The following is a 19,810-nucleotide window of genomic DNA, read 5'->3' as shown; positions in this document are numbered from 1 at the left end:
CCCGAGGGGGCGGGAAAGGAGGTGGGGTGAGGTGGAGTAGAGTGGCTGGAGATTCTGAGGTAAAATATTGGTCATCCCTCTGAAAAGAAAGTTTTTTCCCACAGCCAAGTACCGGGATTGGTCGCCTCTACTATTTTCGTCTGTCGCGGGAGGTTAAAAAAAAGTCAGCTACCTTCTGAGTGGAGCCCGGAACTTAAGGTCGAGGAGCAGCGCGTGTTATTGCAGCCATACCACAAACCTCTGCAACCTCGACCTGCTTTTTCCCGCCACTAGGCGAAGGCGCGAGGACGCGAATAAACTCCGCCCCCTAGCGGCGTGCTTTCTCCCCCCCCAACCCCCGTGCCACCAGTGCGAGGGCGCATGCGCAGATCGCAGGCGCTTCGGCGTGGGCGCGGCTAAAATATTTCCACCATCTTCCAATGTCCTGAGAACTACAAATCCCACAATCCTCGCTGGCGTCACTTTTATTAGGCGGCAGCCACAGTGCCTGATTGTTTCTGGTAACACATCTTTCCAACCCTTCTGTCCTCGACTGCCTTTCCCTGACTCTTTTCATGCCGTAATTCCTATTCTTGTTTGTAGCCCTCTTCACGCCCTTATTTTAACATTACGAAACTATCCTGAGCTCTACTTTGGCCGCTACCGCCTCTCAGCCAATCTGTTGCAGGGAGACCCTGCAACTCATCATCCAGGGGAAACCAGCCAAGTCCTGTTTCTTTTTACCAAGGCAGGGACCCAAAGCTGGCCGAAAGCCTTTCCCTGCCCATATGTGATTTGTTTATTTATTTATTTATTTAGGGTATAAGGCCGCCCAAGGCCGCAGCGGTGTGGATTCGGAAGGGCCAGCAGGTACATACAGCCCACGGCAGTGGACGTAGAGGGCCCCGCGGGGCAGGAGACGTCTACTGCGCCGGCGCCTGGCGTGGGGCGTGGCGTGCCCAGGTGATCGCACACAGGGGAAGGCGGTGGAGCAAGAAAACGACTCGGCCATTTCGGAGGAAGAGGAAGTTGGGCAGCCTCGGCTGCTTTTAGTGCTTTTTTTTTTTTTTTTTTCAGTTCAGCAGAGAATATTCTCGGAGAGGTGTGTGCTTAAGTGACCTATCGCATTTTACTCGGAACAGTTCGTGGATTGGTCTCAACTCTTCCTTCTCCCCAACGTGAAGGGTCTTCCCTTCTCTCAGTAGTCCTCCTAAGTAGGTGGGAGGAGGAGGAGGAAGTGTGCACTCCTCATGAATAATTCATGAGGCCCGCCCCTTTCGGCGTGGGGCCACGCCCCTCTGGTCTTGCTGACGCACTCTGCGTGTATCTAACCTGAGGAAACGACGTCACAGTCCCCGCCCCTAGGACGGAGGGCGGGGGTATCATCTCCAACACGTGCTGCATCTACCCGCGCAAGCCTAAAAGGGTGTGCGCAGGCGCTGCCCAGTAGGGGGAGGCAGGAGGCGGGGTAACGAGGTTGTTGGGTTTAGAGCCGGGCGGAGACCGCTGAGACTCATTCCTCAGGAACAAGGGTCGGGTGTCAAGGAGACCTTTTCACACCAGCTCCCCGTCCCTCGCCAACGGTGGGTGGGAGCGTGCGGCCGAGACAAAGGATATCAGTAGGGCCGGACCTAGCTGCGAAGGGAAGTAGGTGTCCGTTTGGGGTGGTGGGCTTCTTGGGGGTGGGGGGGTTTGCGATGGGGGGGCTATATTTAAACTCCCGGAGCCGTTAAGTTGATTCGTACTCCGATGCGCGCGCAGCCAGGGTGGCGGCAGAGTACGCATGCGTGGCTGCGGGCTGAGCGGAACGCGCGCCGGCCGTGCGCGCTCGCGACGGAGAGGTAGTGGTGGCGGAGAAAGGGGTCGGCGCACGCGCGGTTGAGTCCTCGGCTTGTCCGGGTCTCGCGGGCATCTTGTTTTGGTCTCGCGGGCGAGTGGGACGCGCTTGAAGGGGGGGAGGGGGGGTAGGTACTCGGGAGAGAAGCGAGCGGAGCGGAGCTGCGCGCGCACTCGGGAGAGGGGGTGGGGAGGGAACAGGGTTTAGGAAGGAAGCGGGGAGCTAAAAGCCCCTGATCCCCCGTCGGTACCCTCGACTGGGACGCAATAAGGGGAGGAAATGATCGAGATGGCGGCGGAGAAGGAGCCGTTTCTGGTGCCGGCCCCGCCGCCGCCGCTCAAAGATGAGTCGGGCGGAGGGGGCGGCCCCGCGGTGCAGCTGCACCGGGAGGCTGTGTCCGGGGAGCCCCGCGGCGGGGCGGAGCGCGGGCCGGGGCCTCGCGCGCACTCGGCGGGGACCACGGCCAGTCCTCGGGGCGGCTCGGCCCCACAGCCCCGAGGGGGCGGCCCGGCGCCGTCCCACGGGGAGGCCCGCTTGTCGGAGCCCCCGGGGCGAGCCGCTCCCCAGGACGTGGGGGAGGAGCGCCGGGCAGGGGGCGGGACGGAACTGGGGCCCCCGGCCCCTCCTCGACCTCGCAATGGCTACCAGCCCCACCGGCCCCCCGGGGGAGGGGGGGGCAAGAGGAGAAATAGCTGTAATGTTGGGGGTGGTGGGGGGAGCTTCAAACACCCGGCCTTCAAGAGGCGCCGGCGGGTGAATTCGGACTGTGACTCTGTGTTACCCTCCAACTTTCTTCTGGGGGGCAATATCTTTGATCCACTGAACCTGAACAGCCTCCTGGATGAGGAAGTGAGTCGTGCACTCAATGCGGAGACCCCCAAGTCCTCCCCACTTCCGGCCAAGGGGCGAGATCCAGTGGAGATCCTCATCCCCAAAGATATCACTGACCCGCTCAGTCTCAATACTTGCACTGATGAGGCCCAAGTAGTTCTTGCTTCGCCACTCAAGACTGGTCGCAAGCGGCATAGACACCGGGGACAGCACCACCAGCAGCAGCAGGCATCTGGAGGGAATGATAGCCACGCCGCGCTGCCCACAGCCCCCCTCACCCCCTCATTCCACGGGGAGGGCGCCACACAGCAGCAGCGGCACAAGGGCCAGAACCGCGATGCCCCCCTACCCTATGAACTCAACACAGCCATCAACTGCAGGGATGAGGTCGTGTCTCCCCTTCCATCTGCCCTGCAGGGTTCCTCAGGCTCCCTTTCCGCCCCTTCAGCTGCCTCAGTTACCTCTGCACCCTCGTCTTCCTCCTCCCGACATCGCAAACGTCGCAGGACTTCCAGCAAGTCGGAGGCAGGGGCTAGGGGTGGAGGTCAGGGTTCCAAGGAAAAGGGCCGAGGGAGTGGGGGAGGCCGCCACCACCATCACCCACTACCTGCAGCAGGCTTCAAAAAGCAACAACGCAAGTTCCAGTATGGGAATTATTGCAAGTACTATGGGTACCGCAATCCTTCCTGTGAGGATGGGCGCCTGCGGGTGCTGAAGCCTGAATGGTTTAAGGGCCGGGACATTCTAGATCTGGGGTGCAATGTGGGCCATCTGACCCTAAGTATTGCCTGCAAGTGGGGCCCATCACGCATGGTGGGACTGGATATTGATTCCCGGCTGATACACGCAGCCCGTCAAAATATCCGACACTACCTGTCCGAGGAGCTGCGTCTCCCACCCCAGACTTCTGAGGGGGATGCTGGGGCAGAGGGTGAGGAAGGGACTGCCACCATCCGAAAGAGAAGCTGCTTCCCAGCCTCGCTGCCGGCCAGCCGGGGTCCCATTGCTGCACCCCAAGTGCCCTTGGATGGAGCCGACACCTCTGTCTTCCCCAACAATGTTGTCTTCGTCACGGTAAGAATATTAGAAAGCTTTTGGAATAGGGCCTGGGTATGGGGATGCAGTGAGAGCAGTGTGTCGGGAAAGACCAAGACCCAGAGGCATTATCCTGCACCCACTCCTCAGCAGGAGATGGAGACTGTCTCTACTGGGTGGTTTGCCCCTCCGATAACCTGGAGAGGTAGGATTCATCTCTACCCCAGGTTGGTCCACCTCTTCAGGGTAACCATTGCCACTACTAGGGGATTCTGTCCTGATGGAACCCTTTCCTCAAACCCACTGAGGGAACATGAGGCTGCTAGACAGAATGTGTTGAGGGAGAGGAGACTGGTGGTAGACTAGTGTTTGAAGTTTCTGCCCTTTGATAGGGCCTCTGTTTGCATCAGCTGCTTCTTATTTCCTTAGATACAGAGTTGATGAGTCAGGGGCCAGGAACAGATCTGCTCAGCATTAGGTCTTTTCCACATTGGCTCTGGGTAGTGGGAGGGGGAACACAGACTCTTCTTCAGGGAGGGAGACTATGTCCCTGACGGCACACAGCTCCCCATTAAACTGTCACTGGACTGGCTGCAGTAATGTTGGCTGCTAGGTCTGATCAAGCCTGAAGAAAGGACTTTACAGAGGACAGTGATGAGCATATCTTCTAGAAAAGATTTCCTAAGGGGATGTGTGGCTCTTGATTTCTCTAGGAGAAAGGAAAAAATAGGCCTGACATTTTGCTAGCCCTCCACTACAGGGAAAGACCCACGGGTCTCCTTGTATAATGTTGAGCCCCTGCCCCATGTCTAGGAGTCCTCCAGCATTTGCTCACTACAATTTTGACTCCAAGTAGGAAAATTTCATGGTTAATGAGTTTTAAAATACAGGGCTCCATTTTAAGTTTGACTTTACCATAAGGAAGAAGCAGAGGCAAGAAAGTTAGACTGAAAGGGTCTGAAGAGTGGCAGAGAAGAAATGTGGGACATTGTCACAAAGCCTCCAGACCGGTTGTGGGGGCATGGTTCTTTATGTCTTGTTGACCTCACCACAATTCTTTATTCTCAGGGTAACTACGTGCTGGATCGAGATGAGCTAGTGGAGGCCCAAACTCCGGAGTATGATGTGGTGCTCTGCCTCAGCCTCACCAAATGGGTGCACCTGAACTGGGGAGATGAGGGTCTGAAGCGCATGTTCCGCCGGATCTACCGGCACCTACGCCCTGGAGGCATCTTGGTCTTGGAGCCCCAACCGTGGTCCTCCTATGGCAAGAGAAAGACTCTCACGGTGGGTTTCTGTGGAAATGGGGAATCATTCTTTGGTTGAGGCAAGACAAACTTTTTTTCCCTGGCCATGGGATTTGAACTCATTGCCTGGGTGCTGTCCCTGAGCTCTTTTGCTCAAGGCTAGTGCTCTACCACTTTGAGCCACAGTGCCACTTCCGGTTTTCTGTTAGTTAATTGGAGACAAGAGTCTCTTGGGCTTTTCTTGCCCAGGGGCTGGCTTTGAACCTTGATCCTCAGATCTCAGCCTCCTGAGTAGCTAGGATTACAGGCATGAGCCACCAGCACCCAGCAAGAAAGACATCTTGAACAGAGGGAAAAGACCCCTAGGTGGGCATCATTGGCCGGGGGAGGAGGGAGCAAACTGATGTATTCCTCTGCCTTTCTCTCCAGGAAACAATTTACAAGAACTACTATCGAATCCAGCTGAAGCCAGAACAGTTCAGTTCTTACCTGACATCCCCAGAAGTGGGCTTTTCCAGCTATGAACTTGTGGCTACACCCCACAATACCTCCAAAGGTAAGTCTGGCTCATTACTGAGGGAGGCTGGTCCTGGTTGAGGGTGGAGAGTCCTGAGGGCCTGCCAACCTGTCTCCTGTGTACTCTTCCCTCAGGCTTCCAGCGTCCTGTGTACCTGTTCCACAAGGCCCGTTCCCCCAGCCACTAAGTGGCCCCCTGAACAGAAAAATATTAAGATGCTGCCCTTGCTGCTCCTGAAGACCTGGGTGATGAGGTTTTTCCTTCCTAAACTCCAAAGTTTCCTTTCCTTGGGTCTGGCAAAGAAGGCTTTTTCTTAAGTTGCTGCCCCAGCCTCCTCCCTATCTCCTGCACCTGAGCAGCAAGCCCAGCTGTGCTGGAGTTACTGTCATCTTCCTGTCCCCGGCCTGCTGGGCCTGGATAGCATGGACTGTTTTGCTGACTTTTGTTTTCCCAGGAAGATTCCCACTTCTGAATGGCCTTTGTCCCTAGCTGCATTTCAGTGGACCACAGATACATGGACTAAGGGTTGGAGTGGGGAGCTTGGCAGGGAGGCACACAGATACTGTAAAAATCCTTCCTGCTGCTGTCCCCCAGTGGTAGAGGGGACTGGATTTGGAATGTAAGAACAGCACAATAAACTTGATACCTAGGGCAGTGGCCCCCATACCTGTGTCTGGCACTTTCTAGCTGGGGAGGGTGGTGCCTCAGTAAAACCTGTGCTTGTTTTGCCTATCCTAGAGTTTCAAGGAAGAGGGCAAGTTTTTTCAGTGGTTAGGAAAAACTGCTAATCAAATATACACACAGTTGGTTACATAGAGCCCTGATTTATTTTGGTGGGACTGGAAACTGAGCCCAAGACTTTGAGCATACTATAGGGCAATATTTTTACCATTTGAGCCTCACCAGTACAAATTCTGGTGTGTAGAGATTACCAACTTCCTTCCCTGGAGGGAAAAAAAAAATTCACAATTCTTATTGGATGTGGGTGGTGAGCTTTAAGAAGGCTGAGAAGCCTTGGCAGAACTGCATGTGAACTTTAAAAAATACTTGTCCAAAGCCAGGCGCTGGTGGCTCACGCCTGTAATCCTAGCTACTCAGGAGGCTGAGATCTGAGGATCATGGTTCAAAGCCAGTCTGGGCAGGAGCGACTATGAGACTCCTATCTCCAATAAACCACCAGAAAACCGGAAGTGGCGCTGTAGCTCAAGTGTGGTAGAGTGCTCGCCTTGAGCTGAAGAGCTGAGGGACAGCGCCCAGGCCCAGAGTTCAAGCCCCAGGGCCAACAAAAAAAAAAAAAAAAACTTAGGTCCAGAGCCACCAACCTGCTTCAGGGACCTTCCACTCTTCTGTGCTGTGAAACCAAGTATTTAGCAACAGGAAGCTCTTCAGTGATACATCAAGGGTTACTGGAAACCTTTTGCATCTAATAAATACTGAGCAAGCTGGGCACTGTTTGGTGGCTCATGCCTGTAATCCTAGCTATTCAGGAGGCTGAGATCTGAGGATTATGGTTCAAAGCCAGCCTGAGCGGGTCCAATTAATCACCAGACAACCACAAGTGGCACTGTAGCTCAAAGTAGTACAGCACTGGCCTTGAGCAAAAGAGCTCGGGCAGAGCCCAGGCCCTGAGTTCAAGCCATGACTTTGACAAAAAAAAAATACTGAACAATCAAGTCAAACCAGGTGCTTGTCAAACAAGGTGCACAAAGCCTTAAAGGGAAAACAAGAAGTAATTTTGTTAACAGTGCTAAGCAGTGCCTTGCAGACTCCTAGACTCAAGCAATCCCCACATTTGGGGATCAGTGTAAGGTTTTTTGAGGGGGGAGTTGTTTGGGGGGGGGGTTAATCAGTCGTGGGTCTTGAACTTGGTTTGGGCACTGTCCCTGAGCTCTTCAGCTCAAGGCAAGCCCTCTACCACTTAGGCCACAGAGCCACTTCCAGTTTTCTGGTGGTTAATTGGAGGTAATCCTAGCTACTCAGGAGGCTGAGATCTGAGGATAACGTTTCAAAGCTAGCCTGGGCAGGAAAGTCCCTGAGACTCTTATCTCCAATTAACCACCAGAGAACCAGAAGTGGCACAGCGGCTCAAGTGGTAAAGCGCTCTCCTTGAGCTGAGGAGCTCAGGGGTAGAGCCCAGGCACAGTTCAAACCTCATGGTCAACAAACAAAAAAGAAAAAGCTGGGGGCTGGGGGTTTAGCTCAGCGGAAGGGTGCAAGAAAAGAAAAAGCTCTAAGGACATTACAACACAAAACGGGACTGTAGCTCAGCGGGAAAACATTTACCTAGGTAGCATGTGCAAGTCCCTATGTTCCCCAGCACACCACACATACAAATGGTACATATCACCTGGAAATCCAAAGGACTTTCAGCATTTGTACTGTGAATAGGATCCAGGGCTTTGTACATGTTAAGCTCACCCAGCTACATCTGCCTTTTTGTTTTGGTGCTGGTCCTGGACCTTGAACTCGACCTGGGCACTGTCCCTCAGCTTTTGTGCTCAAGACTAGCATTCTACCACTACAGTCATAGCCTGCTTCTGACTTTTTTTTTTTTAATTATTATTAATGGGAGATAACTCTCATGGACTTTCCTGCCCTGGCTAGCACAATCCTTAGCCTCCTGAGTAGCTAGGGTAACAGGTATATGCAACCTTGGGCCCTGTCACCACTTCTATTTTTGCTTCCGGTTTGAGACAGGCTTGCTGTGTAATAGCCTAGGTAAGGGCCAAAAAGTGCATCTCCAGGCAGTTTCCAACCTGGGAGGGACCTTTGGAGCGGTTTTAGCTGTACTTGTGGCTCCCAAGAACAGTCCCATTATCTAACAACCACTTTATTCTCTAAAACGGTTTTAACACAAAATGGCAATCCAGAGGTCTAAGCTTCCCACCGCCTTAACGTCCGGTGCATGAGGAAGGTGTCCTCCGAAGGGCGAGGCCGGGCTTGGAGTCGGAGAGGGGGCAGCCCGTCCAGGCTCAGGTGGGGAGATTCGTAACACAGTGTGTCTGGGTCGCACAGCATGGTCATGTCTGGCCCTGGCCCGGGAGGCTCCTGTTGAAGTTGGGCCCCAAAAGTAAGTTTACACCCTGGGGGGGGGGGGTGAGGGGGGGGGGGAGACAATCCGCGACGAACACGCGCGCGAGGGGACGGCCAGGAGGAGGCCGGGCCCCGTCCCTCACCTTCGGGGGCGGGGCTCGGGCCTGAGGCGGCAGGAGCGCCAGCTTCTCCCGCAGCGCCGCGCTGAGAACCTGTTCCTCCGGCACCTGCAAGCTCACCAGGTCTCGGAAGAGCCGCTTGGAGCGCGGCACGTTCAGCCCTGAGAGCGCGGGAGGGGCGGGGGTGAGCGGCTGCGCGCGGCCCGGCCCCCCCGCCCGGCAGGCCGCTCGCCCCCCTCACCCTCGGCCACGCTCTCCCCCAGGCCGCAGCGGGTCTGGAAGGACTTCCTCAGTTGCTCCTCCACGGCCTTAGCGGCATCAAACGGTCCCGAGGCTGCGGCCCGGGCCGCCTGCAGCTCGGCGCTCAAGGCCAGGCTGCTCCGCGGCGCGGGCGCCTCCAGCGCGTGCGCCTCGCTCGGGGCGGCGGGCGGCGGCTCAGGGCGGACCGGGGAGGACGGAGCCAGGCGGAAGCGGACCTGGGGGACACAGGACCCGGCGGTGAGCGGCCGCGCTCCGGGCCGGTCGGGTGCCCCGGGCAGCTCGGACCCCAGCTCACCTGTCTCCCCCTGCGGGCCGCTTCCCGCCGCCCCGCCTGTCCCTTCCGCCGCCCAGGGCTGCGGCTCCGCGGCTCGGGGCTCTCGGACCGCGGGCTCAGGCTCAAGTCTAGACCGGGCTCGGGCACTGGGACGCGGGGTTCCGGGGCTCGGGGCTCAGGGGGTGGTCCTGGGGCCGCCAGGGCATCTCCGCCTCTCAGAGACTCCAGCTCGGACTCCCCGCAGTCCATCATCTTGGGGTACCAGCGGCGAGGGCCACCGCAAACGGCCTTGCTCCCTCCTCTTCCCCCCTCCCCCTCACGTCGGGAGACCACTACCGGAAACCGTTATCCCTCACTCCACGAGTGGGGACAGAGCCCCGCCCCTTGCAGCGCCCCGTGACGTCAGTTCCTTGACCCGCCCCCTACTTCCGCCCCACTACTTGGCCCCGCCCCGGAGGCCGGTGCGGCAGTCCTAAGGGTCCCTGTGAGGACCGAGCTTCCTTCAGCAAAATCTCTATATGGCGTCCTCTTCCTCGCCGGTCTCAGTCTGAGGGTCTCAGGGTGTTCCGTTTTCTGTCTGGAACTCCCGACAGGAAAGTTTTAATTTAAACGGTCAGCATTTTCGGGGTTTTCTTCACCCACAGCCCAGGCTTCCTCCTGGCATCCATCCAATTTGGCAGCCTCTTGTGATTTGTTACCTTTGAGAGTTCCCCAAAAATATTACTAGGTAGAAGACTAGATAAGATCTCGGAACTGAGCCATCGCGGAACGGAGGTGAGACTCAGGCTCACAGGGAAGCCAAGGAGCCTGGAATCCAGAGAACCTTGTCATGGATGGAGATAAGCCAGAGCACTGGGCACAAAGTCTACATTTCCTCAGAGGCATTAACTTTCCCTCCCTTCTCCACCCTCAGGCCAGGGGTTGGAGCCCAGGCTTTTCCTGTTGCAGACATGGTGTCCCTTGTTCCTGCCTTGCTCCCCTTCCAGTAAATTGGTCCTCCCTGTCTTCCTCTTCTGACCCCAGGCCAGCTTCCACCATCACCACCACCACCCTCACCGTGTCCCCACCTGCTGCCCTAGATCCTGCTCCTCACCCCACCCATTTCCCAGTCCTATAGAATGCCCCCTGTGCTTCCCGTCTTTCCCTCAGCCCTTGTGTAGTGTCAGCTTGGGTGGATTGATGTGCCACAGGCTAAGAAGTGTCTCCTTTGTGGTCTGCCATACATGGTTCTTCTCCCTACTTATGCATCCCAAGAATCCCACTGGGGAAACCTCTTGTACACAAGACACTCTTATGCAAGAGGATGGGTGGTAAGGTGTGATACCTGTGCAACCTGGTGCACCTGACAGGTCCAAGTCCTACCAAAGAAGATTATAACAAGGTATCAAACTAGCTGTCTAGAGGAAACCTGATTCTTACACCAGGTTTTATGAGGAAGTGTGGAATCACAACACCAGATTACCAGGGAGAGGAGGAAACATGAAAAGATGCCAGGAAAGCTGCTTTGAACAAACTAGAAAATGTGCTTTCTCAAAGCCCTTTACTGCCATCTGATGGAAAATTGTCCTTATGGTTCTCTGAAGTCCTCATAGTGAGGAACACAATCTTAGAATAAGATAATTGACCTTAAAATAAGTCCAAATCACTTTGACAGGAAATTTGAGGCTCCACCTTCTCACTTTAGTCTTGCATCCCCTAAACACCCAAGAGGCAACCTTAACATCTCAAGACTGGAGCCTTCTGAGTCCCCAAAGTCTATTTTTCTGGTTAAAATATAGATACCTACCTACCCCACCTCCAATGTCTGACTTTTGAGGCCAGGAATTCTCATGTGTGTGTGTGTGTGTGTGTGTGTGTGTGTGTGTGTGTGTGTCTGTCTGTGTCTGTGTCTGTGTGTGTGTCTGTGTCTGTGTCTGTGTGTCTGTGTTTGTGATTTGAACCCAGCCTTAGATTTGTTCAGCTTGCCTAGATGGCATTCTACTAGCTGAACACTTCCTCCAGTCTTCCTATTTATTTTAATTTTTCCCCATAGGGGGCTTGAACACAAAATCTGGATGCCATCCCTTGAACACAAAGTCAAGGCTGGCACTCTACCACTTGAGCCACAGCTCCAGTTGCAGCTTTTTGCTGGTTAATTGGAGATAAGAATCTCATGGCCTTTTTTTTTTTTTTACCTGAACTGGTTTAGATCTTCAATCCTCAGATCTCAGCCTCCTGAGTAGCTAAGATTACAGAGACATGAGCCACCAGTGCCCAACTTAGCCCTGTTTCATGCTGGTTATTTTTGGAGATGGAATCTAGGGGACTTTTCAGCCATGGTGGCTTCAAACTACAATCTTCAGTCTCCTGAGAAGCTTAGGATTGTACACATGAGCCACCAGTACCCAGCTAGAAATAATATTTTTAACAAGCTTGTAGGCAACTGTGATATGACCTGACTTCCAAGTCCTGACTGTCCACATTCCCATGCAATGTGGCAGTGGTTCGAAGACTTCATCAGGCTTGTTAAAACAGATGACTTGGCTGGGCTCCACCCAAGTCTCTGATATTGATTTGGGGCACCAATCCTGAGAGTTTGCATTTCCATGGATCTCCAGAAGACATTGCTACTCCTACCTGGGGACTGCACCCTGAGACCTTCATTAATAATACATGCAACTGAGGGTGCGGCTCAAGTGGCAGGATGCTTGCACTGAGGCTCTGAGTTCAGTCATCAGTACCACAAAAAGAAACACATAGAAACCTGGCACTGACAGTGGCTTGTACCTATAATTTTAGCTACCCAGGAGGCTCCCTACCTGGGAGACAGAGCAAGGGATTGTGATTTGAAGCCAATCTGTATATAAAAGCTCACAAGATTCCCTCTCAAACCAATGACATGCCTGTTCTTCTAACTAGGAGGGAAGCACAATGGCTGGGCACTAGTGCACCTATCATCCTTAGGAAGCTAAGAGCACAAGGAGGATCAAAACCCAGGCTGGCCAGGTGCCATTGGCTCACACCTATAATCCTAGCTACTCAGGAGCCTGAGATCTGAGGATCATAGTTCAAAGCCAGGCCCAGCAGGAAAGTGTGAGACGCATCTCCAATAAGCCACAAGAAAACAGGAAGTGGTACTGTAGCTCAAGTGGTAGAGCACTAGCCTAAAGAGCTAAGGGACAGTGCCTAGGCCCAGAGTTCAAGGCCCATGACTGACAAAAAAAAAAAAACAGACGGTCCAGGCATAAAACCTCCTCAGAAACCACCAATGTAGTCAAACATCAGTGGCTTATACCTGCAATCCTAGCTACTCAAGAGGCTGAGATATGAAGATTGTGGTTTGAACCCAGCTTGAGCAGGAAGGTCCATGAGACTCATCATCTCAAATTAGCCTAAAAAAACAAAGGTGTGGCTCAAGTGGCAGAACTCCAGCCTTAAGCTAAAAAAAGCTAAGTAAGAGGGGCTGGGAAAGTGACTCGGTGGTAGATTGCTTGCCTTGCATACTTGAGGCCCTGGGTTCGATTCCTCAGTACCACATAAGCAGAAAAAGCTGCAAGTGGCACTGTTGCTCAAGTGGTAGGGTGCTAACCTTGAGCTGAAGAGTTCAGCAGAGTTCAGGCCCCATGACTGGGGGGAAAAAAAAAGCTAAGCAAGAGACTGAGACTCTGAGTTCAAGTTTCAGTGCTGGTACAAAAGGAAAAAAAAAAAGGAAAAGATCAACACAAGTGACTCCACTTTTATTCTGGCAACTTTCACATCTTATACAAATATGATCATATCAGGTACCATTAACTACCATGAAAAACAAAGCATCAAGAGATGTTAGGTTTAAAGAGGGTTTTCCCCATCTCTGGTCACATGATTTGGGAAAGTCCATGAAGAAATAACATGCTCAGGGGCTGGGAAGGTGGCTCAGTGGTAGAGCGCTTGCCTTGCATACCTGAGGCCCTGGGTTCGATTCCTCAGCACCACATAAGCAAAAAGAAAAAAGCCAGAAGTGGCGCTATGGCTCAAGTGGTAGAGTGCTAGCCTTGAGCTGAAGAGCTAAGGGACGGCGCCCAGGCCCAGAGTTCAGGCCCCACGACCGGACCCTAAATAAATAAATAAAACTCAGTCCCCAATTAAAAAAAAAAAAAGAAATGACATGCTCAGAAACCTCAGGGACCAGAGCAAACCAGGCCAAATCTGTTTCTCTTTGTGCCTTTCCTGGGGCTTGAACTCAGATCCCAGCACTGTGCCTGAGCTTTTTGGCTCAAAGCTAGTGCTCTACCCCTTGAGCCATAGCTCCGTCCCCAGATTTTTAGTGGTTAATTGGAGATAAGTCTCACAGACTTTCCTGCCCTGAGTGGTCTCAAACAGATCTTCATATCTCAGCCTCCTAAGTAGCTAGGTTATAGACTGAGCCACTGGTGTATAGATTTTTTGTTTTTGTTTTTGTTTTTTTTTCCTGATGATGTCTCAGTCGCCCATGCTGGCTGTGAACTTGCAGTCCTATTGCCTCTACTTCCTAAGTGCTGAGTACTATTCTCTTCCCATTCCGGGAGACTCTACATGTTTTCCTCCTTCTCTGGTCATCCTACAGTCCTCCAGAGCTTTTGGCTGGGATTCCTCAGGATGAGTCAGGAAGGAGGCCAACTCGGGTAGACAGTTCTGGGCATCCACCTTTACTTTGAAGTTTTCCTTCAATTTCCTGGGCTGAGCCCAGACAGGACTGGGAAAGGAGAGAGGTGGGATATACCAGTAACTCCCAATGGCTTCTGGCTGAACTCAGGGTCCTCTTTCTACCTCCCACTCCTATGATGGTGAAGAAGTCAAGGAAAAATGAGAGCAGGATTCCTTTCCATTTGCACATAGCCTCAGGCCTGGATGTTTCCTGGGCCTGTAGCTACCTGCAAGATTATTTACCAGAGACCACGCTTTGGCCTTTCCAATCCTCTCTCAAACCTAAGGTTCTCAGTGAACAGGAGCCCATTTCTAAACGTGGAGGCTGAATCTGGATATAAAAGCTCACATCAGATGGTGATGGTAGATGCTACTCCAAGAGTCTGGGCTCTATTATACCTCGGGGTTCCTGGGAGCTATCACCAATGCTGTTTGATCCCAGAATGGTTCCTGATATACACTGGAGATATAGCAAACAACTGGTGGTTGGAAACTCCAAAATTGAGTCACTATACACCAGTTCACCGTGAGGTCTCTCCTAAAAACCTGAAAGCAGAAGCTCTCTCCCCCCCCCCTCCCCTCTCTTTGACAGTCATGAGGCTCTTCAGCTCAAGGTGAGTGCTTTACTACTTGAACCACAGCACCACTTCTGGTTTTCTAGTGGTTTATTGGAGATAAAGAGTCTCACGGACTTTCCTGCCCAGGCTGGCTTTGAATGGTGATCCTCAGATCTCAGCCTCCTGAGTAGCTAGGATTACAGGCATAAGCCACTAGCGCGCACCTAGAAGTTTTCTTCATGCCCTGAATCTGAGGATCTAAATTTGAAGCCAACCAGGGCAAGAAAGTCTGTGAGGCCCTTAGCTCCAATTAAGCACCACAAAAAGCAGGAAATGGAGTTGTGGCTCAAGTAATAGAATGCCAAGCCTTGAGCAAAAAAAAAGCTAAGGGATAACACCTAGGCCTAAGTTCAAGCCCCAGGACCAGCACCAAAAAAAAAAGGAAAGAAAGAAGGAAAGGAAGAAGGAAAGGAAGGAAGGAAGGGAGGAAGGGAGGGAGGGAGGAAGGAAGGAAGGAAGGAAGGAAGGAAGGAAGGAAGGAAGGAAGGAAGGAAGGAAGGAAAGAAGGAAGGAGTGGAAAGGATGAAGGAGAAAGGAGAAAAGGAAGGAAGGAAGGAAGGAAGGAGTGGAAAGGATGAAGGAGAAAGGAGAAAAGGAGGAAAGAAGGAAGTTTTTTTTGTTTTTGGGTCCGGTCGTGGGGCCTGAACTCTGGGCCTGGGCGCTGTCCCTCAGCTCTTCAGCTCAAGGCTAGCACTCTACCACTTGAGCCACAGCGCCACTTCCAGCTTTTTTCTTTTTGCTTATGTGATGCTAAGGAAGCGAACCCAGGGCCTCAGGCATGCAAGGCAAGTGCTCTACCACTGAGCCACCTTCCCAGTCCAAGAAGGAAGTTTTCATGCAACCTCCTCATCCATCATCTGGTTATCTGGTTACAAGGGCTTCCTAAGTAATAGGTGTTAGTACTGTTGCTTTAAGTATTGACTAATATTAAGTGGGCCCAACCCTCCCATAGCAGTGGAGGGGTGGGTGAGTTGTCTAATGATTTCCAGAAAACCACCCCTGCCTGCCATTCCTCACTTTCCCCCTGCTGTGCTCAGCAAGTCACAAGTTGAGAATCACCCAGCAGAGCTGCAGTATGGTTCCTTGCCCTCCTCCCTTACACAAGCTGCTGCCATCTGCAAATCCTGTGACCCCCTCACATCTTCCAAATGTTGCTTTCTGGTGAAAGATGCCTGCTTTACCCTGGAAAACGATCCCTTCATCTTCCCAGGTCTGGCCCAGAGGCCAGGCTAAGACTGACAGCTGCAGGATCTCCCCTCCTGAGGCGTCTGAAATACAACCTCCACATCAACATGGCTCCCTCCAGAGATGTTGGGCTCCCAGTGCCAAGCTGGACCTTACCATCCCATCCCTGCTGGATCAACACAGCCCTCACTTGACTTCTGCAGTGGCATGGGTAGGGTTCCTATTCAGAGCCCACATTGCTGCCAGGCATTCTGGGAAGTGTAGTTTCCCAAGGTTCTTGGCAGGACGTGGACAGCTGGGTCAAAATCACAGGCTCCAAGGCCATGGCATAGCCAAAGCCAAGAGCTCCTAAGAAAAAGAGCAGGGGTGGGGGGACAGTGCTGGGTGCCGGTGGCTCACACCTGTAATTCTAGCTACTCAGGAGGCTGAGATCTGAGGATTGCAGTTCAAAGCCAGCCGAGGCAGGAAAAGTCCTTGAGACTCTTATCTCCAATACGCCACTCAGAAAACTGGAATTAGCACTGTGGTTCAAGTGGTAGTGTGCTCACCTTGAGCTGAAGAGCACAGGGACAGCACCCAGGCCCAGAGTTCAAGCCCCATGATCAACAACAACAAAAAAAAAAAGCATGGGGGGTGGTCAGTTAAGAACAGACCCACCCTAAATAACTTTCTTGAAAAACTGCTAGAGAGTGTTAACTAGCAGATTGCCTGATGCATGCTAGATGCTCAAAGGGTACTCAATAGCTGTTTGTTGCTATGGCTAACCATCAACTGCCTAGAGGAAATACAGTCCCTGTTTATCACAGACTGAGGGTCACTCCTATACATATCAGGATTTCCAAACTAGGGTGCCCTATCCTGGCCTCCCTAAAGCTCTTCTATTCACAAGCTCACTCATCTACTCAGAAATATGTGATATTTATTAATCAATACTTTGATAATCTTTTTTACAACTTGAATAAACACAGAGAAGGGGAGTAGGTATGACCCCCCAGGCCTGGCCTTGGGGCTCCCAATGGGAGTTAACAGCATGAAAAACGTCTCCTTACCCACAACTTCTGGCCTGTTGTCCTGACCCCTCTTGATCCACCTTACCTAAGAGCAAGGTGGGGATTTCTGAGGTTCTAGGGCTCCCCCGACCTAGAGGGGACTTTGGGCATCTTGCTTCAGGCCTGGCACCGTGTCAGGGGGTGGAGATATGTGGGTCCGGATATGATGTCGCCTGCGCCGCTCCTGCCTGCGGGACAGCTGTCGTAGTTGTTTCCGAATGGCCCACAGCACTAGGTATACTTCTCGTAGCATCTCAGCCTCTGGCGTATCCAAGGGGGACCGGACCCTCATTTGAGAGGTAATTGAGGAAGAACTTACAGACTGCAAGAGAAAGAGATGACATGCATGCACGCATGCAAATCCCTGGGACTAGAGAAAAAAATATTAGGTAGAATCACCCGCAGATAAACAGAAAAAGGTTGGGCTCATTCCACCTCCTCCATCAGACTCCCTCAAATACACCTCATTCCAAAAGACTCTTTTGGTCTGTTCACACTCTCTACTCTGCTATCTGCCCCAGCATGCTACATTTTATGCACTGTTTATTCCAAAGACTGTCCTGTTTTGCCACTCATGGAAAATAGCTACCTTTGAATCCTCACTCAAACCTTTGAATTTCATGGTGAATATGTTAAATAAAAGATAATAGTTGGGAGTTGGTGGTTTATGCCTGTAATCCTAGCTACTCAGGATGCCAAGATCTGAGAATCACAGTTCAAAGCCAACCCTGGGCAAGAAAATCTATGGGACTCTTTTTTCCAATTAAGTAGCGAAAAACTGTAAGTGAAGCTGTGGCTCAAATCATAGAGTGCTATCCTTGAGTAAAAAAACTCAGAGACAGGGCTGGGAATGTGGCTTAGGGGTAGAGTACTTGCCTGGCATGCATGAAGCCCTGGGTTCGATTCCTCAGTACCATATAAACAGAAAAAGCCAGAAGTAGTGCTGTGGCTCAAGTGATAGAGTGCTAGCCTTGAGCAAAAGCAGCTCAGGGACAGTGCCCAGACCCTGAATTCAAGCCCCAGGACTGACAAAAAGAAAACAAAAACCCTCAGGGATAGTGCTTAGGCCCTGAGTTCAACTCCCAGTACCAGCACAAAAAAGAAAAATTTGAAAATGGCTTGTCTGCTCTTGTCAATCACTAGGGTTTGAAACAAGGCCCATCATCTTTAGCACTTGGTGAAGCAAATCGGTATGACAATTGATAGAGAGAGAACTCAGTTTGTTTGGGGCCAGGCATTGCTGGCTCAAGTCACCTATCAAGAGGCTGAGATCTGAGGATGGCAGCTTGAAGCCAGCCTGGGGAAGAAAAGTCCAAGACACTCTTATCTCCAATTAACCATCATAATGCCAAAAGTAGAACTGTGGTTCAAGTGGTAGAGATAGCTTTCAGCCAAAAAGGCCAAGTGAAAGCTCAAGCCCTAGAACAGACACAACAACAACAACAACAACAATCAAATTCTACAACTTCATCATCTACCTGCTTTGTGTGAGGTGAGCTGTCTCTCGGCTCAGGGATTGTTCCACCCCCTCCCAGACCCCTCAGGCCATTCCTGAATACACCTGCTATTCTCTCTTCCTGGACCACCCCTCCCTTTTTCTTCTACTTCCCCTTATCAATCCTTTCCCAACTCAAATGAAGTGAACTCTTTTATTTCACACACACACTTTTTTTTTTTCAGTCATGGGGGCCTGAACTCAAGGCGTGGGCATTGTCCCTGAGCTTTTGCATTTAAGGCTTGCCATTTTGAGCCAACATGCCACTTCCAGTTTTCTGGTAGTTAATTGACCCAGGCTGGCTTTGAACCACAATCCTCAGATCTCAGCCTCCTGAGTAGCTAGGATTATAGGCGTGAGCCACCAGCACCTGGCTCACCCTGTCTTCTTCTTTCTCTGTGTCCCCAGGTCTGCACTCCCAGCTCCCTGTACCTCCCACAATACATCCCTCTTGAGATACAGAACCAACCCGTCCTCTTATCCTGTTCATCATTGTCTTTTCAGTGCCTGGCAACACAAGGAGCATAGGAAAGAATTTCTAGACAAATGAATGGGGGAAGAAATGAATCACTGGCGATTTGGAAGGTGGGAAAGTACTCACCTTCCACCTACACATTTGCCAACCAGACCGCAGGGTAGACAACATAAGTGAGGAGACGGACTGGACAGCCGTCCGGGACAGCTGCATCAAGGAGCGATTCCCATGGCTGCCCATTGACTGCTTTGTGGTAGTGGCCAATGCACAGGGCTCAAGCGCCTTCGCACACGCACTCAGACTGGGTGTCTGGACTAATTTTGATGTTGAAAGTTCTGCAGGAGTCTTCTCCATCTTTTTCAGGGCCAGTTTCTTGGAGCTAGATCGTTCCAACAGCATTGACTCAGGTTTGTGTCTCCAGGAGAAAACCTACAAAACAGAAACAGAAAAGGGGTAGCTGCCAGCAACAAGAAGTCCCTAAATCTGACTCATACCTGAAATCCCAGCTATTCAGGAGGTTAAGATCTGATTATGGATCAAAGCCAGCCATGAGACTTTGGCCTCCAATTAACCATCAAAAGCTGGAAATGGAGGTGTGGCTCAGGTGGTAAAGCACCAGCTTTGAACAAAAAGCTAAAAGACAGTTCTCAGGACTTGATTTCAAGCTCTAGTACACACACGCACAAATCAGGGATGACTTTCACTGGCCTCCTTCCCAAATGTTCTTTTCCATCCCTTTTAATCCTCCCTGCTTCCTATCCTGTCTTGCTTAGTCCCAAGAGGCCAGGAGTGAAGGAATATGGTTGGTTGGTGTGTGTGTGGTGTGTACCACAACCAAGATGTCACTGGCCAAAGCCCTTATCCCAGGCAGTGTATGAAACTCACCCAACTGTTCATCTTTTGCCAAACACGCCTAACCCATTTGAAGAACCTTGAGACCATGACTGGATATAGAGTTCAAAGTAGGGGCAGAGCCAGCATTCGGAGCAGGGCAGGGGACAGGCTATAAGCCAATGGCTGCCAGTGGAAGGGGGCTCGTGGAAGCTGAGGAGCTTCAAACACAACAGTGAAGGAAGAACCAGGAAATACAAGGGAGAAACTCTTCCCTAGTGACTCGTCCCAGGCTCTTCCTCCCCTCCCTGGGGCAGGGAGAGGAGTCCAAGTGGATGAGAACCTACAGTAAGGGAGAATTCTAGCCCATTGTGAGAGCTGCCA

At 52.1% G+C, this 19,810-nt stretch overlaps 4 protein-coding genes across 6 annotated transcripts in view; 1 reads left to right on the top strand and 3 right to left on the bottom strand.

The window, feature by feature from the left end:
- Positions 1 to 323, bottom strand: part of Zcwpw1 (zinc finger CW-type and PWWP domain containing 1) — a 35,869-nt gene extending 35,546 nt beyond the window's left edge. For both annotated transcript variants that reach the window (XM_069989219.1, XM_069989220.1), the window contains exon 1: positions 173 to 323. The gene's annotated coding sequence lies outside the window, so the exon portion shown is untranslated. The remainder of the gene's footprint in view (positions 1 to 172) is intronic.
- Positions 324 to 1,996: 1,673 nt separating this feature from the next.
- Mepce (methylphosphate capping enzyme) lies at positions 1,997 to 6,106 on the top strand. Its single transcript, XM_069989314.1, has 4 exons — positions 1,997 to 3,721; positions 4,751 to 4,969; positions 5,359 to 5,485; positions 5,581 to 6,106. The coding sequence occupies exons 1-4, from the start codon at positions 2,096 to 2,098 to the stop codon at positions 5,631 to 5,633; spliced, it is 2,025 nt and encodes a 674-aa protein (XP_069845415.1). The 5' UTR covers positions 1,997 to 2,095; the 3' UTR covers positions 5,634 to 6,106.
- A 2,154-nt stretch (positions 6,107 to 8,260) lies between these two features.
- On the bottom strand, positions 8,261 to 9,505 carry Ppp1r35 (protein phosphatase 1 regulatory subunit 35). 2 transcript variants are annotated; one of them, XM_069989312.1, is made up of 4 exons: positions 9,155 to 9,505; positions 8,840 to 9,074; positions 8,623 to 8,759; positions 8,261 to 8,494 (listed from the first exon to the last, which is right to left on the bottom strand). In XM_069989312.1, exons 1-4 carry the CDS (start codon positions 9,383 to 9,385, stop codon positions 8,321 to 8,323), a joined length of 777 nt encoding a protein of 258 aa, XP_069845413.1. In that variant the 5' UTR covers positions 9,386 to 9,505; the 3' UTR covers positions 8,261 to 8,320. The 2 variants fall into 2 exon arrangements, with proteins under 2 accessions (XP_069845413.1, XP_069845414.1); XM_069989313.1 differs by lacking the exon at positions 8,623 to 8,759.
- Positions 9,506 to 16,483: 6,978 nt separating this feature from the next.
- Positions 16,484 to 19,739, bottom strand: Spacdr (sperm acrosome developmental regulator). The gene is made up of 3 exons (XM_069989311.1): positions 19,481 to 19,739; positions 18,722 to 19,024; positions 16,484 to 16,947 (listed from the first exon to the last, which is right to left on the bottom strand). The coding sequence occupies exons 1-3, from the start codon at positions 19,535 to 19,537 to the stop codon at positions 16,717 to 16,719; spliced, it is 591 nt and encodes a 196-aa protein (XP_069845412.1). The 5' UTR covers positions 19,538 to 19,739; the 3' UTR covers positions 16,484 to 16,716.
- Positions 19,740 to 19,810: the final 71 nt, after the last annotated feature.

This window comes from Dipodomys merriami, unplaced genomic scaffold (assembly GCF_024711535.1).
Source record: "Dipodomys merriami isolate MVZ:Mamm:240054 unplaced genomic scaffold, mDipMer1.0.p SCAF_373, whole genome shotgun sequence".
NCBI classification, from domain to species: Eukaryota; Metazoa; Chordata; class Mammalia; order Rodentia; family Heteromyidae; genus Dipodomys; species Dipodomys merriami.
This window is presented reverse-complemented; position numbering and strand designations above follow the sequence as displayed.